This window comes from Drosophila mauritiana, chromosome 3R, assembly GCF_004382145.1.
Source record: "Drosophila mauritiana strain mau12 chromosome 3R, ASM438214v1, whole genome shotgun sequence".
NCBI classification, from domain to species: Eukaryota; Metazoa; Arthropoda; class Insecta; order Diptera; family Drosophilidae; genus Drosophila; species Drosophila mauritiana.
In genome coordinates, this window is record NC_046670.1 from 22,907,771 (window position 1) to 22,922,189 (window position 14,419).

The 14,419-nt window shown below is 44.2% G+C and overlaps 2 protein-coding genes across 4 annotated transcripts; one reads left to right on the forward strand and one right to left on the reverse strand.

The window, feature by feature from the left end:
* Positions 1-85: 85 nt before the first annotated feature.
* On the forward strand, positions 86-12,520 carry LOC117146086 (neurofibromin). 3 transcript variants are annotated; one of them, XM_033312036.1, is made up of 18 exons: positions 86-427; positions 671-814; positions 943-1,327; positions 1,383-1,524; positions 1,582-2,175; positions 2,237-2,558; positions 2,621-3,173; positions 3,228-3,765; positions 3,821-5,412; positions 5,469-6,075; positions 6,135-8,490; positions 8,549-8,803; positions 8,865-8,960; positions 9,515-9,604; positions 9,925-10,127; positions 10,188-10,374; positions 10,440-10,605; positions 10,783-12,520. In XM_033312036.1, exons 1-18 carry the CDS (start codon positions 371-373, stop codon positions 10,902-10,904), a joined length of 8,409 nt encoding a protein of 2,802 aa, XP_033167927.1. In that variant the 5' UTR covers positions 86-370; the 3' UTR covers positions 10,905-12,520. The 3 variants fall into 3 exon arrangements, with proteins under 3 accessions (XP_033167927.1, XP_033167929.1, XP_033167928.1); XM_033312038.1 differs by having other exon boundaries at positions 11,683-12,520; XM_033312037.1 differs by lacking the exon at positions 9,515-9,604.
* A 226-nt stretch (positions 12,521-12,746) lies between these two features.
* Positions 12,747-14,277, reverse strand: LOC117146087. The gene is given in 4 exon segments (XM_033312039.1): positions 12,747-13,119; positions 13,259-13,450; positions 13,452-13,650; positions 13,896-14,277. Coding segments are annotated over 4 exon segments (603 nt in total). The 5' UTR covers positions 14,036-14,277; the 3' UTR covers positions 12,747-13,047.
* Between the last annotated feature and the right edge of the window lie 142 nt (positions 14,278-14,419).

Sequence of the window (14,419 nt, forward strand, 5' to 3'; positions counted from 1 at the left end):
TGCCATCACTATTTGAAAATAGGCGATATATCGATAGGCTGTAATTGTTATCACTTATAAAAGCGTTTTGGTATTGTGGAAGAAATGGAAGGCGGTACACACACAATATAAACATCCAAATAACAGCCTCTAAGCCCTTAGAAAATTCCCATAAAAAAAAGAAACAGTGCCAGTTTTGCGAAGCCAAACCATCCAAATTTCTTGATAAGGAGGAAGTGAACGTCTCAGGAACTGAACAAAACACCAAGGATTACGAACAAAGATGCCACTCAACCATTTGCCACTCCCCCAGCTCAACGAAAAGCTGCCCCATTTAGTTACTGAAATGCAGTAAAAAACGCATAAACAACTGTTAAAACACCACAACAAGATGACCCAGAAGCCAGGCGAGTGGGCCAGCGCCCTTTTGGCCCGTTTCGAGGATCAGGCAAGTGTTTTCCAATGGCTTTTCCGCAGTTGCGTTTTCGCAGGCGAAAAAATGTACCTGCTGCTCTGCCTCTTCCTCCCCCACACATGCTCACTGCGACCTTGCGAGTGTGCGTGCCTCACCCGCTCTGTCTGTGTGAGCTCTCAATCAAATGCGTGGGAGAGCGAGATAGCAACAATAACAAAAACACCGGTTCCCGCATGAATGAAGTGGAATTGAGCAATCAATGGTTTACTTTTTCAGCTGCCAAACAGAATCGGCGCCTATGGCACGCAGGCCAGGATGAGCCAGGACCAACTGGTGGCCTGTCTGATCCACATATCGCGCTACCGCTTCTCCCTGGTCATATCCGGTCTTACCAAGATGCTGCAAAGGGTCAATGAGGCGGTAAGTACTCCGAAAGCCTTTACACAGCTACAAAAAAGAGCATTCTCCATTCTTAACCCTTAAAATATGTTGCCTACTTTATGGGGCTAGGATACGATTAAATTACTTAAATAAAAACTTCTTTGTAGGCACTTCAAAATCGCCATGAGCCAGAGCGTTGCTACTTCGAGTCGCTGGTCATCATACTGACCACTCTGGAACGCTGTCTGACCAACCAGACCAAGGACACAGCACGCTTCGAGGAGGCCATGAATGTGAAGCTACTGCTGCGCGAAATCTCCCAGTTTGTCGACGTCCAGAGCGACAGCAATCCGAATGCCGCCCAGCTCAAGGCCCTGGCATCCAAGGTGCTCTTTGCCCTGTCCCAGAATCACTTCTCTGCGGTATTCAATCGCATATCGGCCAGGATTCAAGAGCTGACATCCTGTTCCGAGGAAAACCCGGATTACAACGACATAGAATTAATTCAACACATCGATATGGATATGATAAAGCTAACCAAGCTGCTGCAAGGTAAACCAACTATTTAAATATTTAGGAAAGGTTAAACCACGTTTTACATTTCCAGAAACCATCACAAAGTTTCGATCGAAGCGGGCTCCACCCTTGATCTTGCTTTACTCGCTGGAGAAGGCTATTTGGAACTGGATTGAGTACCATCCACAAGAGTTCCAAGACTTGCAACGAGGCACCAATCGAGATATATCTACGTAAGAGGATAACCAAGCGTTTTTAAAAGCCAAATAAATTTAATCTGTTTCTTTTAGCTGCTGGGAACCCCTGATGGACTTTGTAGAGTACTTTAAAACCGAAAACAAGAAGAGCAAGACTCTTGTGTGGCCGCTTCAAATGCTCTTGCTGATATTGAATCCCTCTTGCCTAGAAGCTGTCGTTAACGAGCTTCAGCAGTCGGAGAAAGAGAAGGAAAAGGACAAGGAAAAGGTTGCCTCGAAATCAGCGCAATCCACATCTCGGGACAAGGACTTCTCGGCCAAACAGTTCATTGAGAGCATCAAGAGAGGCTTGGGCCAGCACTCACCATCAAAACAGGTGACCGAATCTGCGGCAATTGCCTGTGTAAAGCTGTGCAAAGCATCCACCTACATCAACAACACCGACTCCAATAATGTGGTCTTCAAGTTGGTGCAATTCTTTATCAACGATCTCAAGGCACTGCTCTTCAATCCAGCCAAGCCCTTTTCGCGCGGACAGGGGTACAACTTCGCTGATATCGAGCTGATGATTGACTGCTGGGTGTCTTGTTTCCGGATTAATCCTCACAACATCGAGGCTCTAAAGGTTTGCCTGAATTTGTCCTCGCCGCAGGCTTACCATTTTGTAATTGTGTGCTCTCTGCTAAGGTAATTCATTTCAGTAGTTCTATAAATCTCTTGACTTATCCATATACACTTCCCATTATAGGTTGGCTCACATATACGTCGACTTCCGTTTGCAGAACAAGAACCCCTTCCGAATAGTAAACCAACCGAGATTGTCTTGGTGGCCACAGACGGATGTGGTTCACTATCGTTCTGCTGAGCTACGAGCTTTGTTTACGGATACGCTCAACAAGGCCACCCAGGGTTATATAGCCCATACGCCACTGCGCTACATAACCTCCCTGACGCTCAAATCTAAAGATACCCAGAAAGGTTTAACCCGCGCTGAAGAGGGTCCCGCCCACAAAATGCTATTACTGCTACTCGTACGGCTAATTCATGCAGATCCCACGCTTTTGTTGAATGTAAGTTATTTGATAATTTTATCGCCAATACTCTCATATTAAACAATTGTTCTGTATTCTAGACCCAAGGAAAAGTGGCACATGAAGTGCAGAGCTCCACGTTGGAGCTGATCAACGGCTTAGTAAGTTTGGTGCATCAAACTACCATGCCCGATGTGGCACAAGAGGCTATGGAGGCGCTGCTTGCTCTGCACGCCCCGGAGAAAATAGAGGTTTGGAATCCAGAGGCTCCGATCAATACGTTCTGGGACGTTAGCTCCCAAGTGCTGTTTTCAATCTCGCAAAAGCTCATCCAACACCAAATTGCCAATTACACTGATGTCTTAAAGTGGCTACGCGAGATCCTCATCTGTCGGAATACGTTCCTTCAGCGACACAAGGATTATGCACATGTGGGAAGTCAGATTGCCATTTGCAAGCAGGCTCACATTAAGATGGAAGTCGTTTTCTTCATGTACCTGTGGAGTGTCGATTTAGATGCCGTGCTTACGTCGCTATCGTGTTTTGGACTACTGTGCGAGGAGGCTGAGATTTGCTGCAGTTCCGATGAATTGACAGTCGGATTTATTATGCCGAATTACCACATTTACCAGGAGTTGGCTCAGTTGTCCACATGTGAGTTTGGTAAATTCATTATACATATTTTTATTAATAATAATTTCGTTTTAGCTGCAACGGACTCTCGCATTTGCTTCTTTGACAACACCCACGGCAATGTGCTGAGCCGCCTTACACTTCAAAAACGCATAATGACCTTATTGCGCAAGATCGAGCACTGTGTCCATGGTGTTCAGCCCGCCTGGGAGGAAACCTTCCGCAACTGGGAAGTATCCAGCAAGGTTTTGCAAACGTACCCCAAATGTAAAGGAGAAGATGGTCAAGCGGAGGTTTTCCATCGTGGCATGGGCAAGCGACGAGCAAGTCACCAAAGCTCAGAGCACGATTTGGAAGAACAAATCAACGAATGGGCCAATATGACTTGGTTCCTTTTAGCCTTGGGTGGTGTTTGCCTTCACAAACGCAGCAGCAGTCGTCAAATGCTGCTCCAGCAATCACAGAACAATGCTTCTTTGGGATCACTTGCTCAAAACTCTCTTTACTCAAGCTCCACGAGTTCTGGACATGGCTCTCTGCATCCTAGTACGGTTTCACTATCCACCCTTCCCCCAGCACCGCCACAAGATGTCAGCTATTGTCCTGTAACACAGTAAGATATTATTTATTTTAAAATGTCAACTATTTAACCTGTAACTTTAATTTAGATTCGTGGGCCAACTATTGCGCCTGTTAGTTTGCAGCAACGAAAAAATCGGCCTTAATATTCAGAAAAATGTGAAGGAACTGGTGGGCGAGGAGATGTCCACCCAACTGTATCCTATACTCTTCGACCAGGTTAGAGCCATAGTGGAGAAGTTCTTTGATCAGCAAGGTCAGGTGAACGTCAATGTGACCGACATCAACACGCAGTTTATCGAGCACACCATCTACATAATGAAATCGATTCTGGATCCCAAAGCCAACAAGGATCCCAACAACGATCAACCCTCGCCGTCGGAACATTTAGGTGTTACAAGCATCGAAGGAATGATGCTAGGAATAGTGCGCTACGTTCGCCACCTGGATATGACTGTTTATGCCATTCGAATCAAGACAAAATTGTGCCAGCTTGTGGAAGTAATGATGAAGCGACGCGACGACCTCGCCTTTCGCCAGGAGATGAAGTTCCGGAACAAACTGGTTGAATACTTAACCGACTGGGTGATGGGCACCTCCCATCAGATTGCACCGCCCAGCTCGGCGGATGCCGCTATTCTTACCAACACATCCCTCATCTTTCGCGATCTAGACCAAGCCTGCATGGAGGCAGTGGCAGCCCTGCTTCGGGGCCTTCCCCTTCAGCCTGAGGAATCGGATCGAGGGGATTTGATGGATGCTAAGAGTGCGCTCTTTTTGAAGTACTTTACCCTATTTATGAACCTGCTGAATGATTGCATCGATAGCTCTGAGGCGGAAAAGGAAATGAATAATACCCCACTATTGCCTCCGCGCCCTCGAATGGCAGCTGGAAAACTGACCGCTCTGCGAAATGCCACAATCCTAGCCATGTCCAATTTGCTGGGTGCCAACATTGACTCTGGCTTGATGCACTCCATCGACTTGGGCTATAATCCAGATTTGCAAACCCGTGCCGCTTTCATGGAGGTGCTCACTCAAATCCTGCAACAAGGCACCGAATTCGATACCTTGGCTGAAACTGTTTTAGCTGATCGATTTGAGCAACTAGTCCAATTAGTTACAATGATCAGCGACAAAGGAGAACTTCCCATAGCAATGGCCTTGGCTAATGTGGTGACTACATCCCAAATGGACGAGCTGGCTAGGGTTCTGGTCACCCTATTCGACGCTAAACACCTGTTGTCGCCACTCCTATGGAATATGTTTTACCGCGAGGTGGAAGTCTCAGATTGCATGCAGACACTCTTCCGTGGCAATTCTCTAGGCAGCAAAATCATGGCCTTTTGCTTTAAGATATACGGTGCGAGCTATCTACAAATGCTACTAGAGCCCCTTATTCGTCCACTCCTGGATGAGGAGGAGGAAACCTGTTTTGAGGTGGATCCAGCTCGTCTGGATCCGACAGAAGACATTGAGCAGCACAGGAACAACCTGATTGCCCTAACACAGAAAGTGTTTGACGCTATTATCAACTCGTCGGATCGCTTTCCTCCGCAGCTGAGATCCATGTGCCATTGTCTGTACCAAGTGCTAAGCAAACGCTTCCCAAATCTGCTTCAAAACAATATCGGTGCCGTGGGCACAGTCATCTTCTTGCGGTTCATCAATCCCGCAATAGGTAAGATTATAGAAAAATTCTATAATGCCTCTTATTAATATTCGCTTTGTTTTCAGTTTCCCCACAGGAATTGGGAATCGTTGACAAACAGGTGCACAGCTCGGCCAAACGAGGTCTTATGCTTATGTCCAAGATCCTTCAAAACATCGCTAACCACGTGGAGTTCTCCAAGGAGCAGCACATGTTGTGCTTCAACGATTTTCTGCGCGATCACTTTGAAGCTGGACGGCGGTTCTTCATACAGATTGCATCAGACTGCGAGACCGTGGATCAGACCTCGCACAGCATGAGTTTTATTTCAGATGCGAATGTACTTGCGCTGCATCGCTTGCTGTGGACGCATCAGGAGAAGATCGGCGACTATCTGTCTAGCAGTCGAGACCACAAGGCGGTTGGTAGGCGGCCCTTCGACAAGATGGCTACTTTACTAGCTTACTTGGGACCACCGGAGCACAAGCCCGTGGATTCGCACATGATGTTCAGCTCGTATGCACGCTGGAGCTCCATTGACATGTCGTCGACCAACTTCGAGGAGATCATGGTCAAGCACCAAATGCACGAGAAGGAGGAGTTTAAGACCCTTAAGTCGATGAACATATTCTACCAGGCCGGGACGAGTAAATCAGGCTATCCTGTCTTTTACTACATAGCAAGACGATACAAGTACGTGAATCGCATTTAATAGCTATTTAACTAAGTAACTAACTCTATATTGTTTTAAGGATTGGAGAAACGAATGGGGATTTACTGATATACCACGTCATACTCACGCTGAAACCCTTCTGCCACTCGCCCTTCGAGGTGGTCATCGATTTTACGCACACCTGTTCGGATAATCGGTTCCGCACCGAGTTTCTGCAGAAGTGGTTTTATGTTCTGCCCACGGTAGCCTACGAAAATGTCCATGCTGTGTACATATATAACTGTAATTCGTGGGTGCGCGAATATACCAAGTTCCACGATCGCATTCTGGCACCTTTAAAGGGAAATCGCAAACTTCTGTTCCTGGAGTCACCCAACAAACTTACTGATTTCATCGACGCGGAGCAGCAGAAATTGCCTGGAGCAACTCTTTCCTTAGACGAAGATTTAAAGGTATTCAGCAACGCGCTGAAGCTCAGCCATAAAGACACAAAGGTGGCTATCAAAGTGGGTCCCACCGCATTGCAAATAACATCTGCAGAAAAGACAAAGGTCCTGGCTCATTCCGTGCTCCTGAACGATGTATACTACGCCTCCGAAATTGAGGAGGTGTGCTTGGTGGACGATAACCAGTTCACCCTGTCTATAACCAACGAAAGTGGCCAGCTTAGCTTTATTCACAACGATTGCGACAACATTGTTCAAGCCATCATACACATCCGAAATCGATGGGAGCTTAGTCAGCCTGATTCCGTGACGGTTCACCAAAAGATCCGACCAAAAGATGTGCCTGGAACGCTGCTGAACATGGCGCTACTCAATCTGGGATCATGTGACCCCAATCTGAGGACTGCTGCCTACAATTTGCTATGTGCTTTGACCGCCACTTTTGATCTGAAGATTGAGGGTCAGCTGTTGGAGGCCCAAGGACTTTGCATACCCTCCAATAATACCATCTTTATCAAGTCCGTTAGCGAAAAGCTGGCCACCAATGAACCGCATCTGACTCTGGAATTCCTTGAGGAGTCCATACAGGGCTTCCAGCGCAGCACCATAGAGCTGAAACATTTGTGTTTGGAGTACATGACGCCATGGTTAAAGAACCTGGTCAAATTTTGCAAGTCCAACGATGACTCGAAGAAGCTTAAGGTCTCTCAAATTTTGGACAAGCTCATCAATTTAACTATTGACCAAAAGGAAATGTATCCCTCAGTGCAGGCCAAGATCTGGGGATCGATTGGACAGATCCCCGAGCTGATTGACATGGTGTTGGATAACTTTTTGCACAAATCGATCACATATGGCTTGGGATCACCACAGGTGGAGATTATGGCTGACACGGCAGTGGCTCTCGCTTCAGCGAACGTTCAATTGGTGTCCAAAAAGGTCATAACGAGGATATGCCGAGTCATGGACAAATCCTGCACAAATCCCACACAATTTCTGGAGCAACACATGATGTGGGACGATATTGCCATTCTTGGTCGATACCTGCTCATGTTGTCGTTCAACAATTGTTTGGATGTGGCCACATCGGTGCCATATCTATTCCACACCATTACGTTTTTGGTGTGTTCAGGATCCCTGTCGATGCGAGCCTCTACTCATGGCCTAGTGATCAACATCATCCACTCGCTGTGCACATGCACAAATCCCTCATTTTCAGAGGAGGCGCAGCGAGTACTCCGTCTTTCCCTGGATGAGTTCTCACTGCCCAAGTTCTATCTACTCTTCGGCATCAGCAAGGTCAAGTCGGCAGCAGTTACTGCTTTCCGCTCCAGCTGCCGTCACCCTACAGATAAATGGCTAGGAAATGAAAGAGTTACCCAGCCTCTGCCTGCCGATCGAGAGCGTTTATCCCTACCATCGCTTGAGGTTATCACGGATGCCCTGCTGGAAATCATGGAGGCCTGCATGCGAGATGTTCCGGACTGCGAGTGGCTTAACACCTGGACCTCTTTGGCTCGCAGTTTTGCTTTCTGCTACAATCCAGCACTACAGCCTAGAGCCCTTATAGTTTACGGATGCATCAGCAAGAGTGTTACCGATCACGAGGTCAAGCAGTTACTACGCATCCTGGTTAAAGCCCTCGAATCTTTCAACGATCTCATTCTGATCGAGGCTCTAGTAATGTGCTTAACTCGTATTCAACCACTACTCCGGCCAGAGTCACCTATTCATCGGGCCCTCTTCTGGGTGGCCATTTCGGTGCTGCAGTTGGACGAGATTACCCTCTACGGCGCTGGTCTAGCTCTGCTTGAGCAAAATCTGCACACACTCAAGTCACAGGGCTGCTTTGATAAGAAGGAGACCATAGCCGAGGTCATGATGAAGACAAGGGAAAAGCTGGAGTGGCATTTCAAGCAACTGGATCACGCCGTGGGTCTCTCCTTCCGCAGCAATTTCCACTTTGCCCTAGTAGGACACTTGATTAAAGTAAGTTTGGAACTACCCATAACCGAACTTCTTATTGTACGAATTTCATGATTTTTAGGGCTTTCGCCATCCTACACCTACAACCGTCTCACGCACCTCTCGAGTGCTGACGATGCTCTTGGGCATTATAGCCAAGCCCCTCCATCGCGACAAGTTCGAAGTAACACCTGACAGTGTGGCCTATTTGACTGCGCTGGTGGCTGTCTCCGAGGAAGTCCGTTCCAGATGTCACGTGAAACATGCCCTTCCCCGCTGGCCTGCCGATCTGAGTAGTAGTGTGGAAAACGGTGAAGCATCCGGCGGAGTGCAAGCTGTTAGTTTATAAAAAAGTGACATCATACAGGGACCAATGACATTTCTGACATTCCTTTTAGATCGGCCTGCCCCTGTCACGCCGTCAAAAAAGTTGGGACATTCTGGATCAGTCCGCCTTGCAGTTTGCCCGCCAACACAAGGTTCCCACTCTTCAGGTGAGCTTATAAGATCTATCAAGCCGAGCCGTAATTCCCACTTGTTCGAAATTTGCTGTGCAAAAGTTGTTATAACCATCTGCTATGGTAACTTTTGGCTATCTATTTGAGTTTATATATTCAAACCTATATATCCTATATATCCCATCTACTATGTAATATCAACTATCTATCGAGATCAGCCGTTGCATAACTAATAATCGTTCAATGATTTTTTCTTTCTCTTTTTATGTTTGATTTGAATATAAAAAAAACGTTACATATAAATCACAATGTATACTCGTTGAAACCATATTTATTCCATAATCTGCCTGCCGAATCTTACATCTAATTGGTGCTTGTAACTCTCATCAATATCGATATTACTATATGTCCTATATGAACTCTAAACATGTAACTGCCACCTGCCACTTCTACTACTACTACTACTACGCATGAACATTGTCATTTGATTTACGTTTGATTTGGTTACCGAAACCCGCTAAAACTACAACTCCAACATCAACACTGTGCAAAATCAACAACCACCCCGAACACTAAATTAAACTCCGTAGAACGCGCGAGTTTTGTTCAAAACTCAACGCTCATTCTCGGTGCCGACGACCAAAGATCCGAACAATGCAACCGGCATCGAAGAACGTCAGGTACTGCTCAACAAAACTTATCTCTTAGCTAAGACTAACTAACTACTACCCCACTAAATCAAATATGTTTAAGTTTGCTACTAAAACCCATTCTAAAATGAGGTCATTAATGTTTCGCTGTAATGTCATTTAGTTTGGTTACTCTTGCATGGCACCGAATGAAGGCAGTCAAAAAGCCGTTCAGTTCACTCTACCCATTGCCAACCTGCACATTTCGTATATATCGTAGATCTTTCATCTTCACTAGTACTTTTTTACCATATCTGTGTGTAATTAAATATCACATCAATTGTATTACAAATCAATATGTATTTGAACAGGAACGCGGTTCGCGTTCGTCGGTGTCCAACGAGTCCAACGTACTGCTTGATCCAGAGGTCTTGCCTGATCTGTCCATTCAAGCCCTGGTACTGACTGTCTTGGCCACCCTGGTCAAGTACTCTTCGGATGAGGGCGAAACGCGCGTTTTGTATCAGTATTTGGCCGAAGGATCGGTGGTCTTTCCCAAGGTGTTTCCAGTCATGTACGTCTATACATTTCTTTCGTCTTTTGACAAATTTTAATAAACTGTTTGATTTTGTAGCCATTCACTGCTGGACCAAAAGATAAACAATATTTTGTCAGTGTCACACGACCAAGTTGTGCTCAACTCTGTGCAGAACATTATACAGAATATGCTAGCCAGCGAAGATCCTTCCCAGCAGCAACTGCACTTCCTGCAGAGTTGTGGATTTGGCGGACTCTGGCGATTTGCTGGTCCCTTCACCAAGGTGGGTGCTTAAAAGTGCATATTCCGAAGAATCTAAGATTTATAAGTTAAATATATTCTTTTTAGTACAATATGATGGGTGAGTCCTCGGAGCTGTTTGTCAACTGTTTGGAGGCCATGGTTGAGACCTGTTTGCCAGGCGACGAATCCGCGCCGGTGCCACCATCCCCGCGACCGTACAACCTGAGCTCCAGTCTGAGTAGCCTGACCCTGGGATCACCCACGGATAAAGGTTAGTATCCTGTAGATTTAGCTTTAGCTTTTGCCCAAGCTATACCGTAATGCATTGCTTTAACCTATAGCGTTTATTTTTCAATAGCAAGACCCATTGAATGAACACAGATTTTACAAACAGTATTTACTCAAACTTAACCTTTTCTTTATATCACACCAATATTGCGATATATAGCATTCTCATCGGAATCATTAGATTTTTATGACAATTGCCCAGGCAGCGTCAGCAGCCTGCGACGCGCCTCACACAGCAAATCACGCGCCAAACATCGAATTAACGACAGTCCATCACATTGAACGTTCCACAAGTAAAATACGAAAATATGCAAACTGCAACTTAAGACAAAATAAGAATAGCTGAAAACAATGCAACAAAATAACACCATGATTGGGAAACATATGTATTTCGTAGTTATATAAGCTTTGCCAAATGGAATTTTTGTCCCAACACTCCAAGCGATTTCACTTTTGTAATATCGAACACATAAATCCAATATGCAAATTGTTAATCTCGAAAAGAAAGTCCAATGAAAATTACACAAAATAATGCACCTAATCCTACACGCATTAGCAAATTGATGTTGAAGATTTGAGAATTATATTGATGATAAATCTGGTACCTTGAAGCATTTACAACATATTTTCGACATAATGTAGGTGAATTGAAAGCACCTTATGTAGCGTAGAGTAGTGTCGTCATAAATATTTGATGTTCAAAAATTAAAACACACAGTCAAAAAAAAACAAATTCACGATAGCTAAATTAAAACAGAGACCCAAAATATATTTCTGATAAATGCATGCCAAGAGTATATAAAACTAATGCAACTTAAAATAGCTGACATCCTTTAGTTATCGGTAGCTGCTAATTTAGCTAAGAACAATTACTAGACACAGAAAATACATCAAGATTTTATATATTTTCATTGACAACTATATTTTATACGAGCCAATAGATAATTGAAGTAAGTCTAAGTAAATTGAATAATCTTCACTGCTTCTTTGCCCCAAATTTCCTTTCGCCCCAATTTGTTCTTCCCTCGATATTTTTAAGCAAGTTTTGTCTTACTTTCAGCTGCATGAATAACAACTACAAACCCGCGCACTAGACGTACCACACTTATCGCAAAAGTAATGCGTTTCCTAAATCTGTTTAAAAAGTGCTTTTAGAGAACGTGAAAACCCCCACAGAATGTCGTACAAAATCATAGAATATTTATATATATGTATATGTATGTATGTATAGAATGTCCAGAAGCGATGACCACTGAATGCGAAAGGAGGAAATGAACGCGTGAATCGATGTATGAAAACAGAATGTATATAATTGTATGTGTAGAAGGGAGTGGATCGAGGATACTATAAGCCCCGTAGAAGAAGATATCGAATGGAAATATTTTTAAACGATTACCGATTGTACATTTTAATGTTTGCAACCCACAAATGCAACTAGGCACACCAAGTCCACCAGTTCCTCAAAGGATGACCGCGACCAGGCGAAACGGAGTTAACCATGAAAGCGATTAAAGGCAAAATCAAACGAAACGAATACAAGAACAAGAATAACTTAAAGCTTTAAGAAGACGGCATGTTGCACATGTCGTTTGCATTACTTTGTATTATAGATGAATCTCCCCGCAGCAAATGTATCAGATGGCATTTATTTTTTTTTTTTCGTATTCTATATAATTTTACTTTTATACCAAGTTCACCTCTCATTAGTCCTTACTAATTTATTTCATCAGCACATTTTCCAAGAAATTTCCGAAACACCAAAAACTAATCGAGTATAAGCTTAAAACGACCCAGTCCGCTTTAAATATAATTTAGTTTTAAGCACAAACAAAGATTTTAATCGAAATAGAGTTGATAAGCGAAATGAATCGAACCAAAATAAAAACTTACGAACGTTACACATTTGTACCTCTTATTAAACAATAAACGAAGCAAATTAGTCCGTTACACTTACTTTCCAGCACATGGATTTTAAACTGTATTTGGCGTTATCCGCATTAAACAAGAACGTTTTTTTAACTAGATGAGCAAGAATGGAACTGGATTCTATACATTATTATTAATCTAAATGTATATGTGTGTGTTGCTATATGTGTATTAAACGAATATGTATCTTTGTAAATTACAGCCACTTGAAGATATTTATGAAATGTTAATGTCCCAAATTTATCAATGTACAAGAATATCGAACAAATGAATATACTTTCAATTAAAATGTTTATTGAGTATCAGAACGTTTCTTTTATTGGGAGAGATTAAAATTATGAACGAATCTTAATTTTTTTTATGATCCTTGATCCTCCTCTTCTACTTTCAAAAGTAGGATGATTCATCATTGTCAACAGTTTAAAATCTCTCTTTTAAAATCTTCCCCTCATGGAAATTGGCGCAATTGAAATCCCTGTTTTTGCATATGGTGTCTTCCTTAAGTCGTCCCAATACCCATATCAAAACATTGCCACTCTGATGATCTCAGAAACCTCCCCCACGAAGAAAACTGGAAACGAAATGTACGAAATCAGTGCCATCAGATGTCAGCAAATGTCGCCGGTGCCTTGCTGCACTGTTTGTTAACTTCTCGATTTCATGGCTGCGATTGCAGCGACCCCTGGTCTTGAATTTGAACTGGAACTCACCCTCGGGCAGGTGGATTTCGTCAATGGCCCAATCCGAATACCCAATCTCGCAAAATGCGCCAAACAAGTGTCACAGCTGACCGAGGCCGAGGAACCGGGCAACCGGCAGCAGAAGTGCGGCACAATCCCAATACTTGTGGGAATGTCTCCAGTACACTTTCTCACGATGCACATGCACCAGCCAACCGACCGACCCATCTCGCAGCACCGGCTGTTTGCCGCTTGCCTGGGTGGTGCTATGCTGCCGTTCCGTTGGTGGTGGTGGTTGCTGCGGTGGTTGCTGCTGCTTCTGCTGCTGATGATGGTGCTCCGTGCCCGTAAGTGTAACGCAATGTCGCGCCAAAGAGGAAATGAGGTCTGTGTGACTGTGCGCCAAAAGGGAAGAGGCCACACTGCAAGAAAATTGGAACTCCAAACTAGCAACCTATAAAGATGGGTTATAAAGACTTCGGGATTGTATTGCTTTTAAAGCAAAGAAATGGAAATTATAGTTTAGTTACGGCAATTATTACGTTCAAAGGAAAAAAAGAATATTAATATATATTATTTAAGCACTATTTCTATATGTTATATTTCAGTTTATCAAAAAAAACTTTTCCTCCAGTGCACTTGCACGCACACAAACAGAAACCCACACCCATGTGCAACAATGGCATTGCCTCGACGAGATTGGCTCTTTGGCTTAAGTGAGGACGGCACGCATGGGGCACGGCTCTCTTTTCTCGAGGGGAGTGGGAACCAGGGAGCACGGATGGCTGCCAGGCAGGTCGAGGTCATGTCGCTGCTGATGTCGTGTGTGCGTGTGGTGCGCTGCTGGTGGTGGTGGTTGATTGCTCCGGCTCTTACCTCCTGCTCTTCCTCGGAGACCCTTCTTCAGACTGTTGCGCCGGCGCACGGCAACAGCACGAGGAAGAGAGACGCCCGAAGAGAGCGCGCTACTAGCTCGGGCGAAGATCCGAAGAACGTGTTATTGGACCCTAGTCAATACACTGAAAATAACTTTTAGGGTCCAAGGTTAAAGAAGCTTTGATTAAATAAATAAATAAAATCGTCTAAAGTATAATAAAACTTTTTTTTCTTATTTTATACTTATACTTATCGTTGTAAGATACTAATAGGCACATAAGATACCTTGGTTTCCACAATGGACATCCAGAAAGT

Coding starts and splice junctions, on each gene's coding strand:
- LOC117146086 (XM_033312036.1), top strand. CDS start 371: ATGACCCAGAAGCCAGGCGAGTGGGCCAGCGCCCTTTTGGCCCGTTTC. Junction 815..942: donor TGCAAAGGGTCAATGAGGCG/GTAAGTACTCCG, acceptor ACTTCTTTGTAG/GCACTTCAAAATCGCCATGA. Junction 1,525..1,581: donor ACCAATCGAGATATATCTAC/GTAAGAGGATAA, acceptor TGTTTCTTTTAG/CTGCTGGGAACCCCTGATGG.